The sequence below is a fragment of the Pseudophryne corroboree genome, chromosome 11 (genome assembly GCF_028390025.1).
Source record: "Pseudophryne corroboree isolate aPseCor3 chromosome 11, aPseCor3.hap2, whole genome shotgun sequence".
NCBI classification, from domain to species: Eukaryota; Metazoa; Chordata; class Amphibia; order Anura; family Myobatrachidae; genus Pseudophryne; species Pseudophryne corroboree.
Window position 1 is genome coordinate 72,380,611 of NC_086454.1, and position 17,571 is coordinate 72,398,181.

The following is a 17,571-nucleotide window of genomic DNA, read 5'->3' on the forward strand; positions in this document are numbered from 1 at the left end:
GAGGCTTGGAGGAGGGTCATAGGGGGAGGAGCCAGTGCACACCACCTGATCCTTAAGCTTTTATTTTGTGCCCTGTCTCCTGCGGAGCCGCTATATCCCCATGGTCCTTACGGAGTCCCAGCATCCACTAGGACGTCAGAGAAACTACGGGTAGTATTTTCACACCCCACATAATACCCTTTTTAGTGGTATTTGCAGTATCAGAAATGTTTAAAACCTCTCTCATTGCCGTGATCATGTAACGTGTGGCCCTACTGGAAGTCACGTTTGTCTCCTCACCGTCGACACTGGAGTCAGTATCCGTGTCGACGTCTGTATCTACCATCTGAGGTAACGGCCGTTTTAGAGCCCCTGATGGTTTCTGAGACGCCTGGACAGGGGCTAGCTGATTAGCCGGCTGTCTCATGTCATCAACTGTCTTTTGTAAAGAGCTGACATTGTCACGTAAATCCTTCCATAAAGCCATCCACTCAGGTGTCGACTCCCTAGGGGGTGACATCTCTATTATAGGCAATTGCTCCTCATACATGTCGACACAAACGTACCGACACACAGCACACGCACAGGGAATGCTCTGATAGAGGACAGGACCCCACTAGCCCTTTGGGGAGACAGAGGGAGAGTATGCCAGCACACACCAGAGCGCTATATATATATATATATATATATATATATATATATATATATATATATATATATATATATATAGGGACAACCTTTATAAGTGTTTCTCCCTTTATAGCTGCTGATTTGTTAATATCCCGCCGAATAGTGCCCCCCTCTCTTTTTTACCCTGTTTCTGTAGTGCAGGACTGCAGGGGAGAGTCAGGGAGACGTCCTTCCAGCGGAGCTGTGAGGGAAAATGGCGCCTGTGTGCTGAGGAGATAGGCTCCGCCCCCTTCTCGGCGGCCTTTCTCCCGCTTTTTGTGGAAATCTGGCAGGGGTTAAAATTCATCCATATAGCCCAGGGGGCTATATGTGATGCATTTTCGCCAGCCAAGGTGTTTCTATTGCTGCTCAGGGCGCCCCCCCCTAGCGCCCTGCACCCTCAGTGACCGGAGTGTGAAGTGTGCTGAGAAGCAATGGCACACAGCTGCAGTGCTGTGCGCTACCTTGTGGAAGACTGATGTCTTCTGCCGCCGATTTTCCGGACCTGTTCTTGCTTCTGGCTCTGTAAGGGGGCCGGCGGCGCGGCTGGGCCTGTGATCGGTCCCTCTGGAGCTAATGGTGTCCAGTAGCCTAAGAAGCCCAATCCACTCTGCATGCAGGTGAGTTCGCTTCTTCTCCCCTTAGTCCCTCGATGCAGTGAGCCTGTTGCCAGAAGGTCTCACTGAAAATAAAAAACCTAAACTAAAACTTTCACTAAGAAGCTCAGGAGAGCCCCTTCTCGTTCGGGCACAAAAATCTAACTGAGGCTTGGAGGAGGGTCATAGGGGGAGGAGCCAGTGCACACCAGGTAGTACTAAAGCTTTCTATTTGTGCCCAGTCTCCTGCGGAGCCGCTATTCCCCATGGTCCTTACGGAGTTCCCAGCATCCACTAGGACGTCAGAGAAACCAATGTTATATTTTAATAGTTTGCTAGAAACAATCTGTGATCTCTTATATAATATGGGACTCAAACCTAATAAATCCTCCAGTCTGCCTTGTACTCGGGCAGCGCAGACTAGGCAGCACCAAGTCACTGTGCTGGGACCAGCAGGATTAAAATGCAGCAACAGATCCTAACATTGCACATTTCAAACATGCTGAACGTAGTACAATTAGGGGGTGTATTCAATAAGAGTCGGAAACTGCCGTCTTGTCGGAAAGACAGCAGTTTCCGACTGGAATATGTCGGAAGGGGTTCCGACCTATTCAATACGGGCAAATTTTTTCCGACAAGTCGGGAAACCAGACTTGTTGGAATGCTGTCGGAAAGCAGGTGGATAGGCAGAATACCAGCCGATCCACCTGCTGCTGTCGGAAACGGGGCCAAATACGACAGGTTTTTGGGCCCCTTTCCGACAAACTCAATCCAACTTGAAAACAAGTGGGATTGAGGTGAGGAGACGGGGAGCGGTGCGGCGGGCTACGGGGATCGGGGATGAGAGGTACCTTGACGGCCGTCCCGCGGCCAGGCACCTCTCTCCCTGCAGTGCCTCCACCGCCACCGCAGACATCACCCCCGCTGCCAGCTCCGACCGCCGAACTCAGCTCCCCCGCCGGCCGCCGCTCACTGTTCCCCCCCCGCGCACCCGGCAAAGTATTGAGTTAAACTTTTTGATTGTCCAAATATTTATTTTCCGCAAGAATATACAAATAAGTTGTTTAAAAATTATGCAATGTGATTTCCTAGTTTTTTTCAGATTCTGTCTCTCACAGTTGAAGTGTACCTATGATGGAAATTACAGACCTCTCTCATCTTTTTAAGTGGGTCAACTTGCACAATCGGTGGCTGTCCAAATACTTTTTTGCCTACTGTATTGTACATATATTTAGACATAAAGGTGAACAAGTTCAATAAACCCAACTCACTAACACACACAATTACAACGTACCTCTTTTTTCTGCTGCTCACAGATCTTAACGTACTGACTAATATGACTGTCCAGACTAACCACGTTACTCTTCACCTGTTAAAAGGAGCAGAAAACAGCATTAGTCTTAAAAAAGGAACACATTTCAGTAACGTTACTAGCTTTTTTTTTTTTTTAAACTCAAATACACAGTTCTACTCACAATGCGTATAGTGAGATAAGGTTGAAAATGAATAGCAATTACTATTAACATTCACAAATGATGGGAATGATTCAGGCATTGTTGGAAAGAGCTTCGCTGTTGCTTACTTGGAAGCAGCAGTGATGCACAGATATGGTAATGCGGCAGGATGCCTCCTGCATGCTTGTGTGATCCAGTGCTGCATCAGAGGACGCAGCATCGGATCACTTGAGACACCATCAGCCGGCTCAGTGGCCCATGAGGTCACGCAGGCTGGCCTACCACAGCTCTGTCCTAGAGGTCGGAAATATCCATCTCAAGATGGAGACCCTAGCCTTTGCGTTCCTACACTGCCATCACTGCCGCCTCCTCCAAATGGCTGCAGACTGTCACTCATTTGAGACCTGCAGCCCGAGCATGAGCACAGTTCTGGCCATTGATACTTTTGCCTACATTTTCCTCTTGTGTAGGCTTCTCCCTGCAACGCCTCCCCCCGCCGCAGACATATCCCCCCGCAGCCAGCTCCTGCCGCCGATCTCTGCTCCCCCCGCCGTAGACATGTCCCCCGCAGCGCCACTAGTCTCCTCATCTCAATCAGACTTTTTTTTAAAGTCGGATTGAGATTGTCGGAAACGGGGCTAAAACCTGTCAGGTTTGGCCCCGCTTCCGACAATGCACGCTGATCGGCGGCTGAAGCCACCGATCAGCGTGCATTCCGACAAGTCGGATTTCCCGACTTGGCAGAATAAACAGGGCACTAATGAATAGGTCGGAACCCCTTCCGACCTAAAACTGTCGGAAGCTGCCGACTTTCCGCCAAGACGGCAGCTTCCGACAGTTACTGAATATACCCCTAAATATGCTTCAACTATACCAACCATTATGTTACAGGTTTTGCTTTAATATGAGAAAGATAATGTAGTGTCAGAAGTTCCACGAGATCAGCAGATACCTTTATCTGGATATGAACCGCAAGCATAAAAGTGGATGGCTTCTTTTGGTTTAGGGGAGGGGGGGGGGGGGGTCACATTCTGGTGCTCACAAATGGAATACATGTCATTTACCTTAAACAGATATAGATTTGCAGAACACTTAGAAAGGCAACGCCAGGGACTGTTACTTACGGCTGACTTGATATGCTTGGCTCGGTCCGCATATTTAAGAGTATTGTACGTATCATCATAAGACAATGAAGATGGACTAACAGCTGCAATCATGATAGTCCTACAATTCCCCCCCAGTGAATCCTTTAGTAGACGAGTCAGTTTACTGTTTCGGTAAGGTATATGCTGCTTCTTCGTCTAAAGGGCACACAAAACAGGGACTTCAATTAATTATTTGTGGAATTAGAAAACGTATACAATGTTTTACTTTTCCTGGTGTAAATAAGAAGATGTGATCTATTCTTACACAGCAGCTACCAGAGAGTCATCCCAACGCAATAATCTCTTTAGAACATCAGAATATCTAGATGGAATCAATAGAATTAAAAACAACTTTCACTGCAATTAAGTGCTGTTTTAAAACACCAAATAACCCTGTCAAAGGGTATCCGGTCTCTAGGTCGACCACTATTGGTTGACAGTAAGTAGCTCGATGTGGTGTATACGTCGACATGACAAAAGGTTGACATGAATTATTCACATTTTTTCAAATTAGTTTTTTTTTTTTTACTTTTTCATACTTTACAATCCACGTTTAGTGTTCACTCTAGGCTGTTTTAGCAGGGCGCCGCGCCATGCCCGATTTTATTAAGGCAAAACCCGCCCTGCCCTTTCTGCAGTGCCCTGCTAAACAGCCTGCCCGCTTCCTGTTCTCCCAGCCTGTATAGATGCAGTGCACATGCGCACAGCATCCATTCACGCTATGGGAGAGCGCTTGGGGGAAGCCCAGCACCTCCGTAGGCGCTAGGCACGACCCCACGCCCCCTTTAGTGGCGCCACCAGCTGCCCACGGCCCCTTTATTGACGCCACCAGCTGCCCACGCCCCCTTTAGTGACGCCGCCGCCCGCCCACGACCCCGTTAGTGACTCCGTCAGACGCATGCACAAGTGCCCCCACAGGCCGGCGCACTGCCCTCAAAAACACCTAGGGGGAACACTACACGTTGACTACAATTGGGAACGGTAACCTTGCCCAAAGCATGGCAACCGAAGCAAGCCATGCGAGTGGACACTGTGCACTAATTGGGGTTCCCAGTCACTGTACGATGAAAACGACACCCAAAAAGGTGAATAAACTCATGTCGACCTAGTACATGTCGTCCAGTGGTCAACCTAAGTGTGGTCGACCTTGCATAACACACCCGTCACAAAGATGTAATAGGCATATTGTGTTGAAAGATACAGTACAAATGTCTCAATATTGCTTCCCCGCCTTGAAAAGCTCCTAATACTTTGGTTGTTGGATCGTGTGAATCAGGGAATGTGTATTCCGTATGCCCAATCTTAGTTATACTTTCATAAGAACCAAGCTGCTGGCAAACCCTCCTGCTCCGCTCCAGTATACTATAAAGAGGGGCAGTGAAGGAGAACAAGGAAAGAAAACTGCAGCTTATACAACTATTCCAGACATGTAAGTATGTTGTTTATTAATCTAATTCTAAGCAGACGTCCTCCTCTAATGAATGTCATACATCTAATGCATTTAGCATGTTGGAGAGATTAAAAACAAAAATAAATATCTTTCAAAACTAGGAACTTGTTGTACATTGCCCATGGTGATTTCCATTTAATAGAATTATTGCTAGGACAGCAGTTGGTGGAATTTGTTGCCATGGAGTTTCTAAACCTTAAATCTTAAAATTGAATTTGTGCCAATATTTCACATGGGAATTTGTCAAGACCTGGTGTACTTGAACTGCGGGGGAATGTGGCGGTGGCGGTGGGGGTTTGGGTTGGGGTTGTTGTCATCGTAATCTAAGTGACATCACTTCATAAACTTGGTCCAGCTAAGATGGAGAAACCTCTTCCCAATTTGAACATTGTGTATGGATATTATTCAGGGTTCTCAAATAACAATAGTAACATTAGCATGGTGTATATACAGTGTTGTAGTTAAAAAAAAAAATAAAAAAAAAAATTCAATATTGTCCCTCTGCGCTCGGATCACATTGTGCCCCACGGAGATGTTGGGTTCCCCAGGCACTATTACACGTAGTCTTTTTTGCACTCTATGCATCACCCTGATATGGTCACCAGCTGAGTTATCACAGTTTTCGGCATCAGGCGTCCCAGTTGCCATAGCTACGAGCACACGCACCCGGACGTCACGTAGCCACGGACGGCTATTCGGGCGTCCCAGTTACCACAGCAACGGGCGCAGTCTTTCAGACGTCACAGAGCCGCGACCGGAAGTCCGGCGGCTCCACTGCGTCTCCGTTCACACACCTGCACTGAGTTGAACTTCACGGGGATATAAGGTAAGCCTTCACTCCTACACATTGTTATACACCTTGACAAAGGGGCATGTAAGCCCCGAAACGTCGGCCTCTTGTAACCCTTTTTTTGAATACAGTTTACTTGTTTCATTAAATCCTCGAGTGCCGCTGTTTTCTTCTGGATTGCTACATCTTCACTTCAGAAGGCACCGGGGTACCCTCACGCCAGCCAGGAGAGTGCCAGTCCCATTTGGGATATTTATATATATATATATATATATATATATATATATATATATATATATATATATATATATATATATATATATATATATTAACAAGACTGACACTTAGCTGCCTATATGCATCTGATAGGTGTACTTCATGAAGACTAAGCTCAGGCTATGCCATTAGGCATTAAAAGTTACACATTAGGTGGGAATACATTTATGGACACGATATCTGCACGTAAATCGTTACAAATCCTCCCTTCTCAGCAGTCCCTGGTTCTGACTGCTAACATGATAATTCCTTTCCATAGAGTTTGTTATACCCTATTGCAAGAGTGATTTTACTGCTGAAACGGCGAATGAAGACTAGCCACACAGGCTAATATTATTATTATTATTACCAGTTAATTATATAGCACACACATATTCCGCAGAGCTTTACAGAGAACATTTGGCCATTCACATCAGTCCCTGCCCCAATGGAACTTACAATCTATGGGGTAAATGCAATTGCGGTCGATTTGCCGCAAATGTCGAAAAAACGGGGCATTTTCGACACACAAAAAAAATCGACAGTGCAATACAGTACTTTTCGACAAAAGAAACGGACGTTTCAGATTCGACTTTTTGAAATTCGACAGTTGTTAAATTCGACATGTCTGCAATGGTAAAAATGCAGCTTTTCGACAAAAGTATATTCAATTGAAGAATGTCGATTCGACAACAGTGCTTTTCGACAGTCATTTCGTCAATTTCAGTCCGCCTCATTTTGCTGGCGGAATCTAATAAAAATTTTTAATAAAAACATGTTTTGTGTTTTTTTTGTTGCTAATAGCATATCTATTTATTAGAAAGGATTATCTACTTGGATTGTCTATTAGGAGCCACAAGTATTATTTATATATTTTTTAAAAGAATATATATTTTTTTTTTACTGACTAAAATAATATGGAGATATCAGAGCATGTTTTTCAGTGGGAAGGGGCGGGAATGTGTTAAAAATCAAGAAAAAAAATGCGTGGGGTCCCCCCTCCTAAGCATAACCAGCCTCGGGCTCTTCGAGCCAGTCCTGGATGTAAAAATACGGGGGGGAAATGGACAGGGCTCTGCATCCGGTCCTGGTGCAAAAAATACGGGGGACAAAAGACGTAGGGGTCCCCCGTATTTTCAACACCAGCACCAGGCTCCACTAGCTGGGGAGATAATGCCACAGCCGGGGGACACTTTTATACCGGTCCCTGCGGCCGTGGCATTAAATCCCCAACTAGTCACCCCTGGCCGGGGTACCCTGGAGGAGTGGGGACCCCTTAAATCAAGGGATCCCCCCCTCCAGCCACCCAAGGGCCAGGGGTGAAGCCCGAGGCTGTCCCCCCCCCCCCCCCCCCCCCCATCCAAGGGCTGCGGATGGGGGTCTGATAGCCTTGTGTCAAATAAAAGTATTGTTTTTTGTAGCAGAACTACAAGTCCCAGCAAGCCTTCCCGCAAGCTGATACTTGGAGAACCACAAGTACCAGCATGCGGGGGGAAATGGGCCCGCTGGTACCTGTAGTTCTACTGCAAAAAAAATACCCAAATAAATAAAATAAAAAAATAAAATAATTTTTTTTATTGAATATGTCGAATTCGGGTCCCGGCGGGAGGGTATGTGACTGTCGAATTGTGTCGAATTTAAAAACGCTCGAATTCCAGCCTGAATTCGACCACAATTGCATATACCCCTATATTTCCTACCACATGTAAACACACACACATTCATGCTAGGGTTAATTGTGTTGGGAGCCAATTAGCCTACCAGTATATTTTTGGAGTGTGGGAGGAAACTCATGCAAGCACGGGGAGAATATACAAACTCCACACAGTTAGAACCATGGTGGAAATCGAACCCATGACCTCAGTGCTATGAGACAGTAAGGCTAACCATTACACCATCCGAGCTGCCCAAGTTGCAACCATATGTTGTAACAAGTGGTCAGTTTTGATATTTTGTCCTTGCATATAACCCTGTACTGTATCATTCTGATTATTCTTATGTACACACACAACAAAGTACTTCACTTCTACCACTACAGATGCACCATAGCCAATCGCATCATTGATTGGTTGGTCCAGACACTGATTGTTTCAACCACAGTTAAAGACGTCAGCCGCATTTTATTACGTTTGATCAAAAAAGGACAAATCACTGTAAGTGATATACACAGGATACCATGCGAAAAACAATACATTAGAAAACAAGCGTTTGCTTAAAAAAAACTCAGAACACAAAACATGTACGCTGCTTACAGTCTTGAGGAACAAATCATAAGTCCATCCCCTACTCAGGAGAACAGAAGTACAAGAAAGAAAGAAGAGACCATATGTTATACTGCACATGCCAGAAAATAGCTGGCAAAACAACTAACAGTTTTAAGTTATGCAAACCTAGAAATGAAGCTTGGAAACGTTGGCCACTCCACAGATTTCCACTCAAAAAATGGTTATGATATAGCACTACACACTAAAAAATGCACAAATGAATTAACGTAAAAATTGCTGCTACGCCATCCAGACATGCACCGAAGAAAAAAGTAATTAACGTTCCGGCACAGACTTGGAGCACATGATTCTCACAGCACATTTCTGTTAATCAAACTCACAGTGCAAATTGAGAAACACCATGGTGACCCAAAACCTGCTGGGGCTGGGATCAGGCAGCCACTGTCAGTCTCCAGTACTGCGTCCAAGTTCTATTTCGTTATTTAACAGTAGCGTGTATACATCAATAAGTCTATGCTTATACATAGACAGGCAGACATACAGTACACATGCTTATGCATTTGTTTTACCTTGCTTATAGAACAATTCCCAGAAATGGAGAAAATCGTATAAAGTGGCAAGATATTGGCTGATCATCTATTACTTTCCAGATTTCTTGTCCAATCTCCACTTTTTAATTGAGAGATGTTTAGACATAATAACTAGATTAATCATTCTGTCGATAAGATTATACCATTAACAAATGTCCTCTATTAACAATCTAGGTGTAGTGAAGCTAATTAAGTTAACTTTCTTTCTGCATAAGGGAGCCATTTTTGATAATGTGGCAATAGAATAGATTTTCTATCGCTGTTACAAAATAGAAGAACACGATCTATATAACAATCCACTAAGGTGTGATGCGTCTATGATTCCACATGCGCTCCTCATCCCACTGTAGCGAGTGACGGGACAGTGCTTAGCCATTCAGGACTATACTATGGGCACAGGGAACGGGTAAGTATTCAGCAGGGACCCAGCATACGCCTGTTAGAGTTACTACATTAATCAGCAAAGGAAAAATAAATTATCTTAATTACTTTTTGACAACTGCTTGAGATAGTGTTAGAACGACAATTAGAATAGGCGCTACCACTGTACATGTTATTTATTCTCCCTCCAGGGGGGTTGTGGACCCCCAAGAGAGAGATAAAGTGTCGGGATTCCGGCGCCGGCATACTGTGCGCCGGGATCCCGACAGCCAGCAAACTGAAGACCACCCGTCACGGGTGTAGTATGGTATGTCGGCGGCCGGGCTCCCGGCGACCAGCATCCCGGCGCCGGAATCCCGACAGCGTGGCGAGCGCAAATGAGCCCCTTGCGGGCTCGCTGCGGGTACGGTGGCATGCTGCGCTATTTATTCTCCCTCCAGGGAGGTCGTAGACTGTGCACCGGGATCCCGACAGCCGGCAAACTGAAGACCACTTGTCACTTACTGCATACATGGTGCTTAAATGCAATAGGCCTACATGTCGTTTTAAAGCACAATTAATGCCATCATCAGGCACAAACTGATGGAAATGAGCCGTCCTATGACAAACTGAAATTCTGCAGCTACACAAACGTGCTGCAAGAACAGAAAATCAAAGGCCAGGATTTACTTTTACATGCTCAGTCTCTTGCAAACGCCATGTTTTTATTGCAATGACACCCACAAGCAGAATGAAGATGTGCACCACAGCAGAAACCCGGCCATACTGGGCTTATTATATCATGTAAACAACTTTGTGGTTTTAGGCTTTATTGAAAACTTATTTTAATTACTAGCTATTAAAGGAAGGAACATGTTCAAGGGAAAAGTCCCTTCATGACATATTGTTTAGCTTTGTAGAGTAATGTCAGTGTGTGGAATAATAGAGAAATATTGCATCATTTTACCCCCAGGCCAAATTTACTCAAATTAAAGAGAATGAGTTTTACAGTATTAAGAATTTAGCGGAGCTATTTCTTACACAACAAAAACTAAACACAGCGACATCTGGTACCTACGCTGAATTCAAACGAAGACGGGTGTAAAATAGATTGGAAAGAACAGATTATATGATCTGTTTAGGCATAAATCACATACTTTCTGTAAAAATGCAGCTTTACCTTTTCTGTAGAAACCAAACTGAAATTAATGGGAAAAGTTCCAGTAATAGATATTTGAAAACAACGAAATTGGCGCCACTATCACTGTTCCTCCTATCAGCACTAGCGACAGACAGCAGCCAATGAGGGATCACCTTGCACCAGGGAAACCTATCCCTGGTTGGAATCTGTTTCTAAGAACAAATTCTTCATAGAGTTATACTAAGATATATAGCCCTCTATTATATTAGTCCGCAAAATTTCCCTACACAATGCAATGGGTCAGAAAAATAGGGGATCCAGTCTTTAGGTCGACACTTTCTAGGTTGACCGTTATTGGTCGACAGTAAGTAGGTCGACATGACATAAGGTCAACATGCGTTTTTCACATTTTTCATTTTTAGAACTTTTTCATACTTTACGATCCACGTGGACTACAATTGGGAACGGTAACGAGCGAAGTGAGCAATGTGAGGGAACACGGTGCACTAATTGGGGTGCCCGGTCACTGCACAGAGAAAAGGACACCAGAAAAAAAAACTAATGTCGACATTTTCTCATGTCGACCTAGAGTCACTGTCAATCTACTTACTGTCGATCAATAACGGTCGACTTAGACATTGTTGACCTAAAGCTCCTGAGGAAGCTGGATCAAACAAACCAGCGAAACGCGTTGAGCTTCTTGCCTGCTCTGATATCCACCACTACTGCTGGCATCTATTTAACACTCTTGCGCAAAAGATTGGGCATTCCTACTGCATCATCCACCCATCTGGACTTTCTTACTACAAGCCAAGGAGAAATAAATCTTCCAGTTACATAACAGGTGTACATTACCTGCATCTAGGATCACTAGTAACTACCTCATACTTGCAAATTATCGGTTTTATGCTAAATAACAGATTTATGATGGACACATCCAGTGACATTAGTGCCCTCTAAATGTCTTCTAGCCCTTGTTGTTGAAATTACAACAATAATATCCTATTCAGGCACATGTAGCATATTTTATTTATTTTATCTAATCTTGTGTGTATTTTAATGTGTGTTAGTAATAAATGTGCATATCATTTTGTTGTTTACGGTCGACCAATAGTGGTCGACCTAGACACTGTCGATCTAAGTCTCATCTACCTAACATACCACACCCGGAAAATATAGGATTTTAATACCTACCGGTAAATCCTTTTTTCTTAGTCTGTAGAGGATGCTGGGGATGCTTCAAGAACCATGGGGTATACACGGGATCCGAAGGAGACATGGGCACTAAGGTGTATATTCAATTAGCAGCGATAACGAACTTTTTGCGTGAAAAGTCCGGTTTTCGCGCGAAAAACCGGACTTTTCCCGCGAAACGCAATTACAGCCTATTCAATTTTCCGGGAAAATTTATCGGTGGTCATTTTTTCACTAATTTCACTTCACCTACTCTGAAGCAGGTGAAAAGTTGGAAAAAGTCACTATTTTAAGGTAAAAATGTTTGGATATGGTACAGAACTCCTGGGACACCCCCCTTAATGACTAATTAGGCACGTTGAAGTTTTTAATTATTTTTAATTGGCCAATAATGACATGTCATTTTTGGGGTGAAAAAGTACAAAGTGATGGAAATTGGGATTCAAGGTATGGGACAGGTATATTGGGGTGCTTTAAGAGTGGGACAGATGTTTTTAGGCTTGCAGATGGGAGTAATCGGTCTGTTTCCACTTTTTTTCAAAGTACCCTAAAATGACCCAAATATATACTTATACCAATTTTCATGTACCCTAAATTTAATGAGCATTTATTTTGCGAAAAAAAACTTGCTTTCTATCATTTTTTTAAAAATGCATATAACAGCCATTTCACACATTTAAGTCCCCAAAAACTCTCTAATGTGATCTCTAACACACTTCTGTTCTGTTTTCCTATGTTAGTTTAGCATTTTTTGGGGTACAGGCTGATTTCCCCATTTTCACCTGCACTTTTCACTGGAAGAATTTTCACGTGAAACCCGTTTGGAATTAAATAGGTCGAAAAATGGGGCGTTTTTGCGGCAATTTTCGCCCGATTGCCGCGAAAAATTTTCGGGCGAAAAAAATTGCCGCGAATTTGCGGATAATTGAATACCCTAGCAAGACTTTAAAATGGGTGTGAACTGGCTCCTCCCTCTATGCCCCTCCTCCAGACTCCAGTTATAGGAACTGTGCCCAGGCAGACGGACATTTCGAGGAAAAGGATTTAATCAATTTTTAAACTAAGGTGAGATACATACCAGCTCACACCTCAAACACGCCGTACAACATGGCATTCAACAACAACTCATGCAACGGAATGACCAACATCAGCCACAGACTGACTGAACTTAACTCAACAGGAGTGTAACCGTAACCAAACTGCGGATACAGCCCGCACTGGGACGGGCGCCCAGCATCCTCTACGGACCAAGAGAAAAGGATTTACCGGTAGGTATTAAAATCCTATTTTCTTATACGTCCTAGAGGATGCTGGGGATGCTTCAAGAACCATGGGGTTTATACCAAAGCGCAAGAACGGGCGGGAGAGTGCGGATGACTCTGCAGCACCGATTGAGCAAACAAGAGGTCCTCCTTAGCCAGGGTATCAAACTTCTAAAACTTCGCAAAGGTGTTTGAACCCGACCAAGTAGCAGCTCGGCAAAGCTGTAATGCAGAGACCCCCGGGCAGCCGCCCAGGAAGAGCTCACCTCTCTGGTAGAATGGGCTTTCACAGATTTCGGTAACGGCAATCCTGCCGTAGAATGAGCCTGCTGAATCGTATTACAGATCCAGCGCGCAACAGTCTGCTTGGAAACAGGAGCCCCAATCTTATTGGGAGCCCACAGGACAAACAGAGCCTCTGTTTTCATAATCTGCGCCGTTCTGGCGACATAGATTTTCAAAGCTCTAACTACATCGAGATACTTCGATTCCGCCAAGGCATCAGTAGCCACTGGCACCACAATAGGCTGGTTTACGTGAAATGATGAAACCACTTTTGGAAGAAATTGCTGACGAGTTCTCAACTCCGCTCTATCAGCGTGGAAGATTAAATAGGGGATTTTGTGAGACAAAGCCGCCAACTCAGATACCTGCCTTGCGGATGCCAAGGCCAACATCATGACTATTTTCCAAGTAAGGAATTTTAACTCAACCTTTCGCAAAGGTTCAAACCAATGCGATTGCAGGAACTGCAATACCACATTAAGGTCCCACGGTGCCACAGGAGGCACAAATGGAGGTTGGATGTGCAGCACGCCCTTCACGAAGGTCTGAACTTCTGGAAGAGAGGCCAATTCTTTTTGAAAGAAAATTGACAAGGCCAAAATTTGTACTATAATAGAGCCTAACTTTAGGCCCGCATCCACACCTGCTTGCAAAAAATGGAGCAAATGCCCCAGCTGAAATTCTTCCGTAGGAGCCTTCTTGGATTCACACCAAGACACATATTTCCTCCAAAGACGGTGGTAATGCTTTGCCGTTACTTCTTTTCTAGCCTGCAGAAGTGTGGGAATGACTTCACTGGGAATACCCTTTCGGGCTAGAATGTGGCGTTCAACCGCCATGCCGTCAAACGCAACCGCGGTAAGTCTTGATACACGCACGGTCCTTTTGTAACAGGTCCTCCCATAGAGCAAGAGGCCAGGGATCTTCTATGAGCAATTCCTGAAGATCTGGATACCAGGCCCTCTTTGGCCAATCCGGAACAATGAGTATCGCCTGAACCCTTGGTCTTCTTATAATCTTTATCACCTTTGGAATGAGTGGAAGTGGAGGCAACACATAGACCGACGGAAACACCCACGGTGTCACTAGGGCATCCACCGCTATTGCTTGAGGGTCCCTTGACCTGGAACAATATCTCTGAAGTTTCTTGTTGAGGCCAGACTCCATCATGTCTATTTGAGGAATTCCCCAACGACTTGTCACTTCTGCAAAGACTTCTTGATGTAGACCCCACTCTCCTGGATGGAGATTGTGTCTGCTGAGGAAGTCTGCTTCCCAGTTGTCCACTCCTGGAACGAAGACTGCTGACAGAGCGATTGCATGTCTCTCCTCCCAGCGAAGAACGTTCGTGGCCTCGGCCATCGCCGCTCTGCTCTTTGTTCCGCCCTGGCGGTTTATGTACGCCACTGCTGTTATGTTGTCTGACTGAATCAAGACGGGCAGACCGCGAAGAAGATGTTCTGCTTGCAGAATGCCATTGTAAATGGCCCTTAATTCCAGAATGTTTATGTACAGATAAGCTTCCTGGCTTGACCATTTTCCCTGAAAGTTTCTCCCCTGTGTGACTGCTCCCCAGCCTCGGAAACTTGCATCTGTGGTCACCAGGATCCAATCCTGAATCCCGATCTTGCGTCCTTCCAGAAGGTGAGAACTATGCAGCCACCACAGAAGGGAGACCCTGGACCCGGACCACTTGTCCAACAGGTCCCACTGAAAGACCCTGGCATGGAACCTGCCATACGGAATGGCCTCGTAGGCCGCCACCATCTTCCCCAGCAACCGAATGCATTGAAGAATTGACACTCTTGCCGGTTTCAGAATCTGTTTTACCAAGTTCTGTATTTCCAGAGCCTTTTCCACTGGAAGAAAAACTCTAATTCTGTATCCAGAATCATACCCAGGAACGACAGCCATGTCGTCGGAACCAACTGTGTGATTTTGGCAAGTTTAGGAGCCAACCATGTTGTTGCAGAATCGTCAGTGAGAGCGCAACGTTTTTCAGCAATTGCTCCTTGGATTTCACCTTTATGAGGAGATCGTCCAAGTACGGGATAACTGGGATTCCCTGCTTGCGCAGGAGAACCATCATTTCCGCCATAACCTTGGTGAAAATCATCGGAGCCGTGGACAGACCAAACGGCAACGTCTGAAATTGGTAATGACAATCGTGCACAGCGAACCTCAGGTATGCCTGATGTGGAGGATATATGGGAACGTGCAAATATGCATCCTTTATGTCGACCGACACCATAAAATCCCCCTCCTCCAGACTGGAGATCACTGCACGGAGAGATTCCATCTTAAATTTGAATTTATTTTTTTTAGAAAGAAATTGACGGATTTTAGGTTCAGAATCGGTCTGACAGCCATCCGGCTTCGGGACCACGAACAGACTCGAATAAAAACCCTCCCCCAGTTGTGACGGGGATACTGTGACAATGACTTGATTTTGACACAGCCTTAGTATTGCAGCGCATACTACCTCCCTTTCTAGAAGAGAAGCTGGCAAGGCCGATTTGAAAAAAAATCGGTGAGGGGGCACGTTTTGAAACTCTAATTTGTACCCTTGGGTTACTATTTCTAATATCCAAGGATCCAGATCCAAGTGCACCCAGACCTGACTGAAGAGTTTGAGGCGTGCCCCCACTGGTGCGGACTCCCGCGGAGGAGCCCCAGCGTCATGCGGTTGATTTGGTAGAAGCCGGAGATGACTTCTGCTAATGGGAACTAGCCACAGCCTGTGACCTCTTTCCCTTTTCTTTCCCTCTCGCAGCAAGGAAGGAGGACCCTCGTCCTTTTTTGTATTTATTGGGCCGAAAGGACTGCATCTGATAGTGGGGCGTTTTCTTTTGTTGTGCAGGAACATAAGGTAAAAATTATGACTTACCCGTGGTAGCCGTAGATACCAGGTCAGTGAGGCAGTCACCAAACAAGACACTACCGTTAAACTGTAGAGACTCCATAGTCTTCTTAGAGTCAGCATCAGCATTCCATTGATGAATCCACAATGCCCTCCTAGCCGAGACTGCCATGGCAATGGCCCTTGATCCCAAAAGGCCAATATCCCTTGCAGCTTCTTTTAAATATACTGCAGCGTCCCTGATATGACCCAGAGTCAAAAGCACGCTATCCCTGTCCAGGGTATCTATCTCAGATGACAAGTTATCTGCCCACTTCTCAATAGCGCTACTCACCCATGCCGAAGCAACAGCAGACCTGAGTAGCGAACCTGTAGTGACAAATGGATTTTAGTGTATTTTCCGCAGGATCCTTTAAGGCTGCCGTGTCAGGAGACTGAAGCGCCACCTTTTTGGACAGACGCGATAGAGCTTTGTCCACCATGGGGGTTGACTCCCACTTTTCCCTGTCCCCAGAGGGGAATGGATATGCCACTGGAATTCTTTTGGGAGGCTGTACCTTCTTGTCAGGATTTTCCCAAGCCTTTTCAAAAAGAGCGTTCAGTTCATGAGAGGGAGGAAACGTCACCTCAGGTTTCTTTCCCTTAAACATACAGACCCTTCTATCAGGAACAGCAGGGTCCTCTGTGATATGTAATACTTCTTTTATCGCCATAATCATGTACTGAATGCTCTTAGCCAGTTTAGGATTTAATCTGGCATCACTATAGTCGACACTGGAATCAGAGTTCGTGTCGGTATCTGTATCTGCTATCTGGGTAAATGCACGTTTGTGACCCCGAAGGGGTCTGAGCTTGTGACAACGCATCCTCCATGGATTTCCTCCATGTCTGGTTCTTAGACTCAGATTTATCTAATCTCTTAGTCAACCGAGCCACATTTGCATTCAAAACACTCAACATATTTACCCAATCAGCCGTCGGCGGTGCCGACACTGTCACTCCCACAGCCTTTTCTGTCCCCACTCCAGCCTCCTCCTGGGAAGAGCACTCAGCCTCAGACATGTCAACACACACGTACCGACACCCACAACCACACTGGAGCTATAGGAGACAGACCCACAGCAAAGCCTGTTAGAGAAACACAGAGGGAGTTCTGCCAGCTCACATCCCAGCGCCTATCCCGGTTCTGAAGCGAGTAATATACTGCCCAGACCTGTTAGCGCTTTAAAATAAGAATTTACTTACCGATAATTCTATTTCTCGGAGTCCGTAGTGGATGCTGGGGTTCCTGAAAGGACCATGGGGAATAGCGGCTC

At 45.3% G+C, this 17,571-nt stretch overlaps 1 protein-coding gene across 3 annotated transcripts in view; it reads right to left on the reverse strand.

Moving 5' to 3' along the window:
• KIF18A (kinesin family member 18A) overlaps positions 1–17,571 on the reverse strand; it is a 272,865-nt gene that overhangs the window by 165,694 nt on the left and 89,600 nt on the right. For all 3 annotated transcript variants that reach the window (XM_063944417.1, XM_063944418.1, XM_063944419.1), the window contains exons 7-8: positions 3,823–3,999; positions 2,539–2,613 (exon numbers count right to left, since the gene is read on the reverse strand). In XM_063944417.1, the coding sequence (XP_063800487.1) occupies positions 2,539–2,613; positions 3,823–3,999 (252 nt within the window). The remainder of the gene's footprint in view (positions 1–2,538; positions 2,614–3,822; positions 4,000–17,571) is intronic.